At 42.2% G+C, this 15,010-nt stretch overlaps 2 protein-coding genes across 5 annotated transcripts; one reads left to right on the top strand and one right to left on the bottom strand.

The window, feature by feature from the left end:
• Positions 1-1,478: 1,478 nt before the first annotated feature.
• Positions 1,479-9,143, bottom strand: LOC136439080 (monoglyceride lipase-like). Of its 4 annotated transcripts, none has more exons than XM_066434237.1 (9): positions 7,066-9,143; positions 6,199-6,308; positions 5,991-6,059; positions 4,786-4,853; positions 4,333-4,443; positions 3,711-3,800; positions 3,305-3,407; positions 2,965-3,104; positions 1,479-2,324 (listed from the first exon to the last, which is right to left on the bottom strand). In XM_066434237.1, exons 1-9 carry the CDS (start codon positions 7,203-7,205, stop codon positions 2,205-2,207), a joined length of 951 nt encoding a protein of 316 aa, XP_066290334.1. In that variant the 5' UTR covers positions 7,206-9,143; the 3' UTR covers positions 1,479-2,204. The 4 variants fall into 4 exon arrangements, with proteins under 4 accessions (XP_066290334.1, XP_066290335.1, XP_066290337.1 ...); XM_066434238.1 differs by having other exon boundaries at positions 3,332-3,407; XM_066434240.1 differs by lacking the exon at positions 3,711-3,800.
• Positions 9,144-9,227: 84 nt separating this feature from the next.
• On the top strand, positions 9,228-11,541 carry LOC136439081 (uncharacterized). Its single transcript, XM_066434242.1, has one exon. The coding sequence runs from the start codon at positions 9,361-9,363 to the stop codon at positions 9,793-9,795; it is 435 nt and encodes a 144-aa protein (XP_066290339.1). The 5' UTR covers positions 9,228-9,360; the 3' UTR covers positions 9,796-11,541.
• The last annotated feature ends 3,469 nt before the right edge of the window (positions 11,542-15,010 follow it).

Genomic DNA, 15,010 nt, shown 5'->3' with positions numbered 1-15,010 from the left:
GAAGATATAGAAAATAGAGGTAGGTCAGTGTTAAAGTCGCGTCGTCGACGCAGATTTCATGGGATCGAGGAAGTACACATTGATGGCGCGCCTGGACAAGCCTCACTGAACGACAACTCCGATGACACTGACGACGACCCATTGGATCCCTACATGTATGTTGGACAAGACTCAGAGAGCGAGAACTCTGTGGACGGTGAGTCTCTGGCTTCCTATGTCCGACAAACCTCACAAGAACACTACGAGGACAATGAGGACGGCTCTTTGACTTTCTGTTCTGTCGCATCTGAAGTAGGGTTGCCCATGACTAACGAAGTAGGCGCTAACGCTTTACTTTATAAGATAGGTACGAGGGAGGCTATAGCTTCTGTAAACTGTAGGTTGCGGAGATTTTCTCTCACAAAGTCCGCGGATCAGACAACTTATGGCATGACTGACTTTGCAGAAACATCTAACCACGCATACATCAGCACATCTGGAACATCGGGTGATGTTGTAAGTGAGAATATCGAGGGAAGTGTGAGAGAACACTCGGAGAATATTTTCGTTACTGTCGAGGAAGATTCAGTAGAAGCAGAATCGAACGTGGATGAATAAGTATGTCGGAACTTATGCTCTAACATAAAATGGACGTTTGTAATAATCGACGACAGTTTTTAAGCAGAGTTTATAGTATTTCATGTTGTAGAGTGATAACATTGTCACAGTTCACGTCTAATGGTACGTCGCCGGACTAACCCTCAAGCCGGATTCATGTCCTAACGTAAGGTGGACTGTTAGAATCAACGACGCTTCTTAAGCAGAGTTTGTTCTGTTTCATGTTTTAGAGTGAAACAAATAATATCATATCATGTAATGTATTGTTACGGTGTAATGTTACGGTTTATAGATGATCAATAAATTTACTTGAATGTTCTGAACGCTTTGTCTTATACTAAGTTATAGTATTGTTATCCTATGTGCACTTCCTTGTCCCACTAGCAATACAATATATCTAGTTTTGTGTATTACATGTGCATACTGAATTTTCTAACCTAGAAAGCTGAAATTGTCTAGTGGTCGAGAAGAATAGAGATGAAATGAAGTCTGAATGACTGGTTCATACGTCATTGCTGCCATGGCAACAGTGCAGTCCAATCTAGGTTAGCCTAATTAAAAGTACAGGTATACAGCACAGGCATGATTGGCTTGGAGACCTACCTGCCCTAGTTATTCAGTGGTCTGGAATCACTGCGCCTATGTTGGAGTGTTTCGTCACATGTTGTCCACAAAAAAGTCCAAATCTTGAAATGAAAGGACCGCCGTAAATATTGCAGAGGGTATGCAGGGAGAGTATGCTACGATCATAATCTTCAATTTACGAGAAAACCAATGAATATTGTCCATAAAGGAGTAGATAAAATACCGTGTTTTCAATGTATGTTACACGTCATTATGCGTGTTAGTTCTGCTCTATATACAGGAAAATGCTCCATTGATCAGATGTACGTCGAACTTTAATATTGAAACATTTCTGCAAAAAGGGAGCACACGGTCTCAGTGTAGCTGAAACGTTTTAGATGTCAATAAGCATGGAATATTGTTGGGTTGAAAGAAAAGGTATCATCTAAATTACTTAGCCGTAACGCAAAGATACAATAGGGATGTTCCATGTTAACGTTTCACTACATTGAGTGAAATAAAACTGTCCATCTAACAGCCAACGAAACATGTCGAAACGTGATTTTAGTCACAACCGTGGTGTAAATATGTATAAAATGCAGATTATTCCTGTCTCTTGGAGCCCACCACTTCCTGATGAATATTTATCCTCGACATATCTAAAGACGTACAAATCCCACTACGTGCGTAACCTCCTTGGTGCGACAAGCTTTCGTTTATAGGTCAAATGGTGTGAAACTCTGTATTAGTTACTACTGTAGTACTAGTGTAGGAAAGGATAGATGCTCACTCTGTGGTTTCCTAGTCAAGAATGAATGTAGGAGCACGTGGGCTCCTGCCTTTATTGATCAATAATCAGACACAGATGTCCTACTCACTATATGGTCTAAGATCCTATCTCCCACACTAGGGAGTGTACACTTACTCGTAAATTTGTTTTATTAATTCATTTCCTATAAGATACGATTTATTGTGATATCTAAGACATATAGCACTTTATCTAACAGTTCACAAACATAGTAGCGAGGTTCGTAAACATTGTCCTATGTAGCGCTTTCGGCAGGATCCACCCTGGCCAGGTACCAGTCCAGTATATCTTGTTTGACCTTTTCCACGTCTTCGGGCGTCTCCAGTAACAGGACATGTCGACAGTTCGGGTACGTCTGAACCGCACAGAAAGCACCATCAGAGAGATTATGTATAAGTGATATTGTCAATGCTAATAATATACATAAAATTGCTACCGGGAAAGACGGACGGATTATATTTAAGGAGGTCTCTGTCTCTGTTGGCGACAAATCATTGCGCACCTTTGCGACTTTGTCGACAATTTTCCCTTGCGGTCACACTGGCGTGTAGCCTGGATGCCAGACCCCCAAACTCTGAAATATCTATAGTATATTTCAGAGTTTGGGGGTCTGGCATCCAGGCTAACTGGCGTGCGATGCACGGGTAAAATACGTGACCTCTACAATTACAAACAAAATGGCCCCGCCCGGAATGTCACATACTGAATCTCGGCCCAGACTTTGATACAAGATAATTTCATTGGAGATCACAGTGAATCAAAAACCAATGTACACTTATCAAGTTTCATCAATAAAAGATTTGCAGTGATCGCGTCTGTTGGCGATTAGTTTGCGACTAGTTTGCGCCCATTCGTTGCGTTATGCCAATAACGATTGACGATAAATTGGAGCCGATTGGCGACTGTTCGCGACAAGTTGGCTAATGTCTTTGTCAAACAGTCGCCAACAGCTGCAGGTGCGGCCTTACGTCCTTGCTAACTATACTTTATCCTACCTTGATTTCCTTGTCCTTGCTCCTGGCCTGTTCATATAGTTTCCATGATCCCGAGATGTCACAGTGCTCATCGTCCTCCCCGTGCAGCACAAGGAACGGGCAGTCGACCGTGGGGAGCAGACCTTTGCCCGTCTTTATAGCTACAGAACAGAACAGGGGCAAAACCAAGCCAGTAAGTAATGCTTAATTATGGCAGTACTAAGAGGCTCATAATGATGTACCAGAAAATGAATGATACCAAACAGCACAGAGACCCGTGTTCTAAGATTTGAAATGGAAAATATTTTAAGATCTCCGCTCCTTTGGCATCATCTTGATGTGTTCTTCTATGTAACTTTACCATAGTCTTGACGTAGCCTATCCATACCGTACAGAACCATGCACGACGAGTACAGTCTATAGTCTCCCTTATACACCAACGGGTCCTCTGCATACTTCCTGGCCTGGGAAAGTCAATATACGACAAATATGATGCCACATGTCAATACTCCTGGGCGCTTTAATCTACAATTACAGCTACTATTAGTCAACACACTTCCTGTATATTATTAATACACATTAGACGCTGGTATGACAAATTACTAGAATGCACATTTGTGGCGTTTTGGCGGAATGTTCAGTGTTGTGCACAGATAACTACATTGCGGTATACAAAAGGTCAGGCATAATCGGTTACAGCAAGGAGGGTTTATATAGATATAAAATCTCACTGGACATTATCACAGACATTAACGCGGCTACCCTACCTTCTTAGTGTCCTTTGTAAGGACGGCATTTCGACTCGGGCCTATATTCTTATAGGGCCATATATACGCCACGGTCCACAATAAGGTCCACTAGTAATAAGGAAGGAATTAACAGTTAGTCAATTGAAAATTGCTTCCCGCACCGATGGTGCATAGGGCGGCGCCCATCTCCGTTTCAGTAGCCATTGGGCCACACAACTTTGTACAATCACTACAGCAGGGTGTGTTTAACTTTCATGCTATTTCTCAAATGCTGAGTGCTAAGCAGAGAAAGCAGTATGTATCATTTTTGAAGTCTTTGGTATGACCCGGCCGGGGATCAAACTCACGACCTACCGTATGCAAGGCGAACACTCTACCCACTAGGCCATTGCACCGGAACAGTTAACGTTAATGATAGTAGGTAAATTGTGCTATTATGTCTTTGAGGCTTTCTTAAAGAAAACCCACTAGTGGCGTGCTTGAGGATTAAAATAAGAGTTTACCAAATTTCACACAGGCCACATGTAATGGGTCCGGAAACATTCCTGATGCACTACTTTTTTTTACTTACGAGATATGAGTTTCGATGAGGATCAGCGATCAAAATAATTATAGTTTCCAGAAACTGGTAGATACATACACGTAGAATATCTGCTTTGGTGTAGCTATTTTCAATAGCGGGCCCGCTCAACACCATACCGCGGAAGAAGCCAGGGCGTTGGCAGGACGCTGTAAACGCCACAGCGCCTCCCTGCGACAGAGAAAGGAAATACATACGAGGGTTGGGTAGAAGATTCGAAGTGCTTATTACCGAGAACATTCCACGAAGACGCCAAGTCAAAACATATCATTAAAACACATTTCATTCAAAACATCTAAGAAGACATACTCTTTATCAGCAAACATGTCGTTACAAACAGTAAATGTCATGGCAGACAACCCATGAGCAACTAACCCCACCTCAAGTTAGAAGCAAACGTTTAAACAAGACGTAAAGGTAAGTGATCTGAATGATTTCAGTTGTCACATGACATTGCAAATCTAATCTAATCTAAAAACGGCTGAAAAGCACAAGGGTTTTTAAATATCTCACAATTGAATGTCCAAACAGGAAGACAGGGACGCCTGGATACTTGGCTACCATCATGTCCACATGCTGAACTAGAGTTCCACGACCTCATACCTTCGCCAAATGATTTTAACCTTAAGTTTATGACTGACGTAATAGGAGTGTTTCTCATCAATCATAAATCATACCAGTTGATTGTCTTAAAATATAACATGTCCAAAGTATGAGCTTAACAAATTTATCATCAATTATGCAAATGAGGCCCTTATTAGCATAATTTGATTCAACGATGTTCACATTGAAATAACGTCCCGATGCCACAAAAAAGGATTAAATGTATGAAATTGCCGTTTTTTGCCAGTGTGGAATAATAGAAGTTACTCATTAAGTATGCAAATAAGGACCACATTTGCATATTTTTAATCTATCAACAGTCCTCTCTTCCTCAGTTACAATTTGAATTGTCATATCATGGAACAAAGCGGATTTTTAAAGTTGCCTCATTAATTATGCAAATGAGAATCTGATTTGCATAATTATCGTCCAATCATACTAAGCATCACACAAGTTATCCATATACCAAAAATCATGACCATCCATCAAGGCCATCATGTTATGGTATTTTCTCATTAATTATGCAAATGAGGTCTTCATTTGCATAGTTCATATCAATTAATATTTCTCTCTTCCTCTGTTACATATGTCACATGTTTGAGAGTCCTATCATGGAATTTGGCGGATGTATAAACTTTCCTCATTAATTATGCAAATTAGATACTGATTTGCATAAGAAGTGTCTTATCATGTACATCGTCACTCAAGCTATCTATCTACCAAAAATCATTACCATCCATCAAGCCCTTCTTGAGTTATTCCCTTTCAAAGTCAGACGCAAAACCTGCTCCTGCAGTTCCAAAAAAGCCGCTAGGGGGCCCAAACCCACACCACTTACTCTCTGTCCAAAGATCTATCTACCACTCAAAAATCAGTTCCATAGCATGTCCAGAACACGAGATATCAAAACAGGAAGTTCCGCTGCAGTACCGTAAGAAGCCGCTAGGGGGCCCAAAATCTCATCGTTTTTAGGTCTCATCAAAACCTACCAACATACCGAATACAAAGACAATCCATCAAGGCATTCTCGAGTTATCCTGTGACACTACAAACAAACAGACAAACAGACAAACAGACAAACGCTACCCTCTGCATAACCTTCTCGGCGAAGGTAATAAGATCCCTGGCGAGGGGACCAAAGTCGCCCACATGCACCCTCTCTCCTTCGCTTTCACCATGGCCGACTTGAGACAAATCAGTTGAAGTTAAAAAAATGACATTGTGTCAAATATCAGACAAGAATAAACGTACTGTTTTCGGAAAGAAAATTAAGTTGTAATAGCCAGAATTTTTGAAAAAATGTAGGGTCTACCGAAATCTTACCGTGGTCATGGCCGAAGACTAAGAACCCATGGCTGTTGAGAAGCTGGGCCAGTATAGGACCAAGGACTCCGCAGTGACTTCCTAACCCATGTGAAACAAACAGCAAAGCCCTAGAACACAAAATGTGTCTTGACTATTTTTCAAGCACAGATTGCTGGACCTTTTATATAACGTTAGTCCGATACATGAACAAGACGAAACAATGCGAACAGTGGATACGTGTATAGGATACCAAGTGTTGAGGTACCTATCTTTTCTATTAAGAAAGTAATGTCCTTGGTATAATGTTAAATCAGAAAAAAATGTTGTTGAAAATCTAAAAACTACTATATCTGTATACTGAACCAATATTTGTCACTTCTCGAATGTGGGTCATCAGGTCTTCAAGGGTATCTGACCTTTGAACCTCCTGACCTCACTGTGCCCTCAGGTTTATATGACGGATTAGTGAAATATTGTACGAGTTTTGTGTCAAAAGCCACAGTGGCCACAACTCAGATGTTTTCTTGGTTGCCCGTCAAGGTTAGTTTCGTCTTTTTAGCAAAGATGTTCAAGTGAAAACAGGCGATGACCAACAAATCTCAAGCCACGACCTTATATAAGTTATAATGTAGGTCATGCCGCGCCGGCCATTTTCAATCGAGGCTGGCCGGTGACTTCCCACAAAGATTAAATTCTTCTGATCGCGAGGTGTAAAGTATAAAAAAGTTAGATCTGTAAACCGGCAGACTATGTATTTAACTTCTCAGAACTTAAAGTTTCCAATGGATGGTCCCTTAACCTCCTTGGAATAACGCAATGTTGTGATTAAACTTCTAATAGTTTATGACAGGTAAACCTGCCAGTGTCGTAAGGATGATAACCTACCTGAGTTTCTGGCCGGCCTGTAAAGTGGGTTCCCATGTCCTACAGTACAGGTACTGACCGTCTGAGTTTACAATGTGCGGCACGGTACTGTACCTCACACCCTGGGGCGTGCGGCGGTCTGTATCGGGCACAGGGGCCATTTTTGAGACATGTCAGTCACCGTGTGTAAATTGACATGCGCAGAACTTACGTCATTCCTTCTTGGCTGAGGGGTGATAATGAAAACAAATCTCTGCAATAAAACAAATTGTGACCTGCAGGACGGGTCTGAAGTGCGAAATGCCGACGCGACGTCATTCCGAAAAGAATGACTCTCACCTGTCTACAATTAACTAACCTACAGTCCGCAATTTGGTAAATGATTCGTGGATAATTTGTTCACAACTTAAATCAATAATTTATTTCCTGTATGTCTTATGTTACAATCATGCATGTTTCTTTTAACTCTATGTATCTTTATTTCGAACCCTGGTAGACTTAGGGTATCTGAAACAGAGCAGATAATCTCGGCATTCCCAAGCATTGGACAAACTAATCGATAGTCATTGACATCGCTTGAATCTCGTGACGTACGTGCGTAAAGGCGATGTGTGTGCAGCGTTTGTTTGTTTCGTGATGCGGTGTTTGCATTGCTACGTTCAAACATAGTCGAAGGGCCAATGCTCTAGAACACGCTTATTTTATTAAACAGCGAAAACGACGTAACGCGCCTCTCCCGTGAAAATACCCTCAATTAGGCTCTAGCAGAAAGTTGCTTGACTGCAGGTCCATAAAATTTGGCATACTTAGAGAGTAAGCTATGGTGCGTCCGACGGTAGCCAAAATTGGTGTTAAATGAGTAACACTCAGCCTCCTTTACAGACTCGCTCCAGCTATTTTCTTATTACGGCTCGTAAGGCCATGTTGATTCGATTACAGGGATGACATCCGCGCGCGCATCAATATACTTCCGTTTCCACCAAAAAAGGTTTCGGCCATACTACAAATCGTAAAAAGCAGCGGCAAAATGATAAAATACATGCTGTCAGTTGCAAAAAAAAATATATTTCGAGAAACGGATACTAATGTCGTAGTTTTGAAGTCAACTTTTGAAAGAACAAAATGAAGAATCTATACTTCGGTATACCATACTTTGTGTGTTTAGTTTTGTTCAACTTTCCTGACCACGTAGATTTCATAATGAAGGATTTTTTTTTGCCAAACTTTTTATTCGCAAGCTCGCATCAGCTTTGGGGGATGTCATCCATATAATCAAATCAACATGGCCTAATAAGAGAACAAAATGTATTAAATGTAATGAGAAAATGGGAACTTCAAGAAAACAGTCGGAGGGAGTCTGCAACGGAGGCTGCAAACAATATTGTTGAATAAATTTATGTCAATCCTTCACATTTACTCAAAGCAAAGATTCTGAGGTTCTATCGAAGGCTGCCTCTCACAAATGCGTTTCTAGCGATCGTCACCGGAACTACACACATGTCATAACCAAATTGGGGGAACAACAACCTGTAAATGGCTAGTGTGTATAGGGGCTTTATAAATTGCCAATATACTCCTAAAATCTAAAATACTCCTAACGTTTCCCCTACTTTCTAATAATGGTGAACGCATGTCCAGGCGCTTTATTTTGTGGAACAATTGCAGTGATGAACGACATTCCTCATCATGCTAGAAATATCGCTCAAAATTATAATACTAATAGACCAAGTAAAGTAGGTATGATAGTCTCACAATTAGATATATTTTTACTCAAGATAGTCTATAGATTAAACATGCAAGTGTGGTAACAGTCACCATATGTGCAGTGTTGACAGTATGTCCACCCGGAGAATCGCACGGATCTCCCCTGCAGAAAACATGCATTCCTGACATTTTCCCACATCCTTATGTCAGATATCGGTTGTAGTGTCACTAAGGTTGAAAAGATACTGAATAACAACCCGATCGCGGGATCTGTAAAAGTAGTTTTCTTTCTTCATCAATATAATTAGACTTCTCGCAAAAGCATACGCGTGAGTGCTGCTTACATTTTTGTTTTTCTCCTATGTGGTCCACCAGGCCCCACAGAGCTATTGATATTCAAGAGGAGCACAATGCTTCCCAGCCTGCCCCTGCGTTATTTATTTCAACTCACACCGCTATTCAAATCAGCGCACTGCCTGCGTCACTTGAGACGCATCCAGCCCCAGGAAGGGACGCCGCCCCACCGCTCGCTTCACAAACGACAACAGCTACTTCCTCCTCTTGAGAACTGCTCCTGTTTTTCGTTCGGAAGAACCCTTCAACAACGACACCATGTCTAACACAGCTGAGAACGCGATCGCTCTGTCAGGAATGAGCGGCTGGAAGCATTCCTTGCTGTCCTGCTTCGACAACTTCGGCATCTGTGCGCTCACCTTTTGCTGCCCGTGCTACATCGCGGGGAAGAACGCTCAGGCCGTCGGGGAAAGTTGCCTGTTCCACGGAGCGCTGACCTGCGTCGAGCCGGCAGGGGCGTACTCCCGGGCCTACATCCGCGCTAAGGTCCAGGAGAAGGAAGGTCTACCAGCCGACTTCGTCTCCAACTTCCTCGTCCATTTGACCAACCCTTGCTGTGCGATGATCCAGGAATACAAGCAGCTCGGAGGGACGCTGCCAGTTCCCAAGAAACCGGCGGCAGCAGCAGCCGCAGCAGCAGAACCCGCCGCCAACGCCGAGGCACCGGCCACGGAGGAAGTCCAGCGCACGTAGACAAACTCTGCCGCTACCTGCCCGAGACCAGTGGTCCTTTACACCGTAGCACTCTCTGGACTGCCGCGGAACACCTTGACGACAAACACGGATAATTGAACTTGAAGCTGACAACCATGTACATACCGACAACGCAAGCAGCAACAAGCAAAATGGCGGTACTTTCTCTATGTTTACAACCGAGATGTGACGACGTCTTGTGCTCAGTTTGTTGAACACGCTTAGCGCCATGTTTAATGCTAATCTACCATAATCCAACCAAGGGGATGTTCTTAAGGGAGGTACAATGTTAGAATTACAGACTGGACAATTGTTGATCACTCCGCCGAATGGCAGTGAAAAAGAGATGAATACTTTGACAGTTACAGAAGTGTTGTACTGTATTGTTGTCTGATTTTGCATACATTCTCAGGTTCAGGTACCCCACTGGGCCCCCTGTAAATGTCAATTGGTTGCCTTTTTTCATAGTGCTAACAAAATTCGTAATATTTTCATAGCGGATTTATGTAGACAATTAACGACTTCGATTTTCGCAGGAGAGAACAATTTGAATCGTAAAGTGTTCCCAAAAGTTGCAACCAAACGATAGAAAATGATATTTATGATTGTACACTGCTTCTATTGGCCTTTATTACAAGACTATGTTTTGTGGTAAAGGCCCGCAAAAGCAAACGTTTTCTAAACCGAAAGAGGTTTTTCATCCAGGCAATCCTAGATTTCAAGCGAGTAGGCGGGCTTAAACTGCCACTCAGCATCATCTCGGAGTCCGTGCAAAATTTATTCCGCTTTTCCTAGAAAACTAGGTCACGCCATTACCCCGAGATGCAGCAAACGTCGAGGGGCCACGTTCTACAAACCGTAATTCTCTGGACCTTCCCGCCTTCACTTCGTTCTTCCTGGCGAAAATGATGTTGACCATTATGTTGTTAATACTTGTTAAACCGTAATAATCTTTAGCTCACTGTCTATCTCTGAAAAATGACATCTTGTCGTGGAGAAAAGGCAACTACGAGTACAGAAAACTCCCAAGCGAGGCCTCTAGATGAAGGGCTGTGGATGGTACATTTCTCTCTCGCCAGCCTCTGTTTGTAGGGTAACAACATGTTCTCCTCCCTCTTACTCAAGGGTTTCACTTGCAGAAAGTGGCCTGGCTCGCCCGATCTAATTTGATCAGCATCGAGCGGCCTTTTACCTGAGTGGCTTTTTGCAGCGGTCCATTTAAGGCACAGGGCCAATTCTTGAACTGTACTAGCTACTCTTTCCTATATCGTTCTTTACACGAAACGAACACGACTGAGCGTCTTTGATAATGACTTTTCCATCTTGAATGTGGGGAAAATCTTGATATAGACTAGAAAAAAGAGGACGTCGTAGCGATATATGGGGTTTTGGTACGTCGACTTTTCTTACCGTGATCAGCTATGGATCTTGCCAACCGATTTATCTGTATAAAAATAATCACCATTGACATTTAATCAGTGAAAGCCTTTGTATTGTCGATGAAAGTGTGTATGCCAACAATGGGTAATGATTTTTCAAATTTTCACCGTCAAGTTAGCCGTAGATGTCTGTGTACTACATGAGGAACAAGACTGTACATTTCAGACCATAGACAAGATTACAGAAACAAACCATGAATGTGGAATGACAAATCTTCCCTCGCATCCTGATACATGAGGGATTTTTTTTACATGTACCGTGAATTAATTAAAGTGCTCCTTTTTATTTTGTATTCATAACAAAGAACGTTGTGTGCGTGTCTATATTGTATAACATATTCTCTTTCCAACCATAAACACAACACATATGGGATCATATGGACGGGGTAGTGTATACGTGGAGAGACCTATGCTATTGACGTTGTGCATAATACAACAGGGGGCTCAGATGACAACGTGATGCAGGAATTTAATTTTCTCCGCCGGAGACTATACCCGAGGGTAGAATTCCTGATTACGTACGGGCAGATTGTGGACTCCATGAAAGCCCCTGGGCAATAAGACCCGAACTGAGGGAATTTAGCGTCCCGAGTGACCGGCATAACACAATCAGCATGGAAATAAGCTAGGCGTAATATATACGATATTAGGGGGAACGTCCAGGAAACGACATTAGGGATGCAGACGGACATCGATATACGGATGAAATCTAATCATTCCCCGCGGAAATTGCCCAAAGTCTGCACTGCGGCAACAGGTACATGTGCATTAATTAACAGGTGGCATGAGCCTCGCTTCCAAAGTCTGCGAGCGGCATTCATTCTAATATTGCCGTTTTGTTTTACTTGCATTGGTCTGCTGTGTTTGAAAGGCTTTCTGATTGCAGAATTTCATTTTTTACAATCTTCGGTAGAAAATTACGGCAAAATTAATGGCAAATTGCAATTAAATCATTTAATACACTTGACAGAAAAACATAACAAACAAAAACATGCAATATCAAAACGGCACACCGAGTCCTCTGCCTTGGGGATGAATACAAGCAATTGAATTTGTCGATGGTTTTAAACTAGAAATTAAAGCTTTGACAAGAAATCCCCCCGTTGAATCTACGTTTGATGTATGTCGCGCCAAGGGTAGTAATCAGAGTTAAAAGGTGTACCACAAAATGTCCGTAATGTCACCTCAAAGCTGTACCGTCACCATGTGCCTCGATAGTCATCGCTGTACCATTAAGCCGATTGAAAGGCACTGTTAGATTGGTCGCTTTAGAAGTCCTCTCTGAACTGAGAACCATAGACTATACCGACAATTGTAACTGTACACCGGGCGATTCTGAAGCAAAAGCAATAGACATGAATAACAGGCGCCTGGCCCGCTGATTTGATGTGACGAAGGAAGATGTATGTATTCCCAAGACCCCTAGGTCAAAGCGTATGGGAGCGGCGGTGCTATTACACAAACCCTTTAATGGCCAGTATTCAAGGCATCAGCCCGTTCAGAATATTGTCACGATAGGTCTATCTGTGGAATATCTCTTTAAATCGAGTTTTCGTCCGAAAAGTATTCTGTGGAGGGATTGTAATTTCTTACGGTCACAACTATGAGAATTAGCAGTCAAATATTGCTGATATTGATGTACGCATTTGTCATAAAAATACATATAATCTTCTCGGAACGCAATAATCTCTCTGTATTGCATGCTTAAGAGACGACTTGTGTTACCATTCGATTGATAACCCGCAGTATTTCATTGGATGCCGCTCTTAAAACGCAGTAAAGGTTCTCATGATGAGGTTTTGTTCATCGTGCCGCTGTGGCTTTACCGTGGGGACATAAAGGAGCTCCTGTACCCTGCATCGACTGGACGCGAACTGCATACTAAATCGCCCATGAGTCGGACGGCCTCGAAAATTTTGTTGGTTGCATGAAAATAAGAGCACACACCGCGGGTGTACTGCGATGGAAGGCTTAAATAGCGAGACTGAACAAAATACACCATGGAATGAATAATACACACAAGAATAATCACCAATCTGCTACGGTATTAAGAAACAACGTGATAGCTCACTGCATGTAATAAGAGAGCTGCAAGACCCTCGAGAAATATATGACTTGCGGAACACATTTATCTTCGTTCTTTTAAAGCCGGTACACTGCGTGAAGTGTGCAAGTAGACTTTGAAAAGATGTATGCTTAATTGATAAACAATGATGCACAAAAAACAAGTAGCCAAATATTACCAATATACTACCGGGTTAGTCGGTTGAGGAGTCAAGCACACAGGGACTAATCACAAAATACAAGGGGGGTGGAGATGGCGTGATCTGCGCACAATTCTTCTTCTTTCTGGGCGAAAATTTGGCATTCCATATACAAAGCGATATTGAAGGTTCTTCCGTATCCTCAATTATTTTCCGTCGACAGATTTTTCCTCAACATTCTTAGAAAGATTTTGTGGTCCGCATGTTTTCTGCTCAATGATCCTCAAGATTTTTCTTTTCTCTCATTAAAATTGTCTTCACTTTTCCCAGGATTGAAAAGAATGTTTATGTGATTAACTCAAGCAATATACAATTAACTCAAGAAAAATAATGTTTTCTTTTTGTATTTTTTGCTTGTTATGTGTGTAAGTTCTGGATCAAGATTTTTGGCTGCACGCCTCAGCGGCGACAGAGAGGCTTGCTGTGACCCTCGCGCTGTTCGGACCGTCAGTGTCATTCCCTAGCACCTTGTCAAGAAGTCGATCTGGAGGGATGCCTGACATACTTGGTACCATGCTGGCAGCTCGGCAATCAATGGAAGATCAATGGAGTGCGCCGTTTCTGTGTACATATTGAAGCAGCCGTGAATGCCGTCGGTCATGCCTAGTTACTGCCGTCAACTCTGCCCCAATCATCATCTAACACGACAACTGAAAGGGCATTTGAAAATTGGAAAACCTACTCAACTTAAACGAAAATATCCCTATAGCTGTTGAACTTACGACAGTGCTGTATAAATGTTTCATCATATCCTCGTGCATTTTCTGAAAGACCACCATTTGTTCTGTGAAACCTTAGGCGTTAACATTAACAAATATTAAACGTATTCGTTCATATTCATGTTATCTTTTAATATTTGGGATTAAGATCAAGAATTGTAGCTCGGGAAAATAACGCAACTTTTACAGCGTCGTGAACTCTTAGTGAAATCGAAGCAGATGATATGATGGGAAGTCCACGTTTTAGTGGTTTCGCCTGTTTGAAAAAAATACCTCCGAAATGGATCCGAGTCAAACCGTGCGTCTGAGATCATCTAACAGCCAACAGTTAAAACATGCTTACCCCTCGCTCAGCGCGTCTTTCATGTTTGTCTATTAGAAGCCATCCTTGCCTGAAGCCTCTACATTGATCAGTCTCTGGTCGACGATCGTTGAAGTACACCAGCCTTTAGAGATGGTAAGACAGATAGAAGCGTTCCGAATCATGGATTGTCTATCATTGTCTGCCTATGCTATCATCAGTGACTCTGTGTATAGGCTCAGATACCACCATCGATGTTACAGCATCGATGAAAACAACTTGATGCAAGCAGAGGCAAATATAACTGATCATAACTACATTCCTACATGAGCCGTAAGGATCATTTCCTTCAGCACCGAGGGGCGGGACATAAGGTAAAACGTATCCCTAGGAAAACAACATAGGAAAACGTCTTATCGCAGTGCGTCACAACATGTGCTGAAAGATCTTTGGGCAGTGCATGATGAAAGCTTTTTACGGGCAACCGTGGTA

This window comes from Branchiostoma lanceolatum, chromosome 7, assembly GCF_035083965.1.
Source record: "Branchiostoma lanceolatum isolate klBraLanc5 chromosome 7, klBraLanc5.hap2, whole genome shotgun sequence".
Lineage (NCBI taxonomy): Eukaryota > Metazoa > Chordata > Leptocardii > Amphioxiformes > Branchiostomatidae > Branchiostoma > Branchiostoma lanceolatum.
The sequence above is the reverse complement of the archived record's forward strand: the minus strand, read 5'-3'. Positions and strand labels throughout refer to the sequence as shown.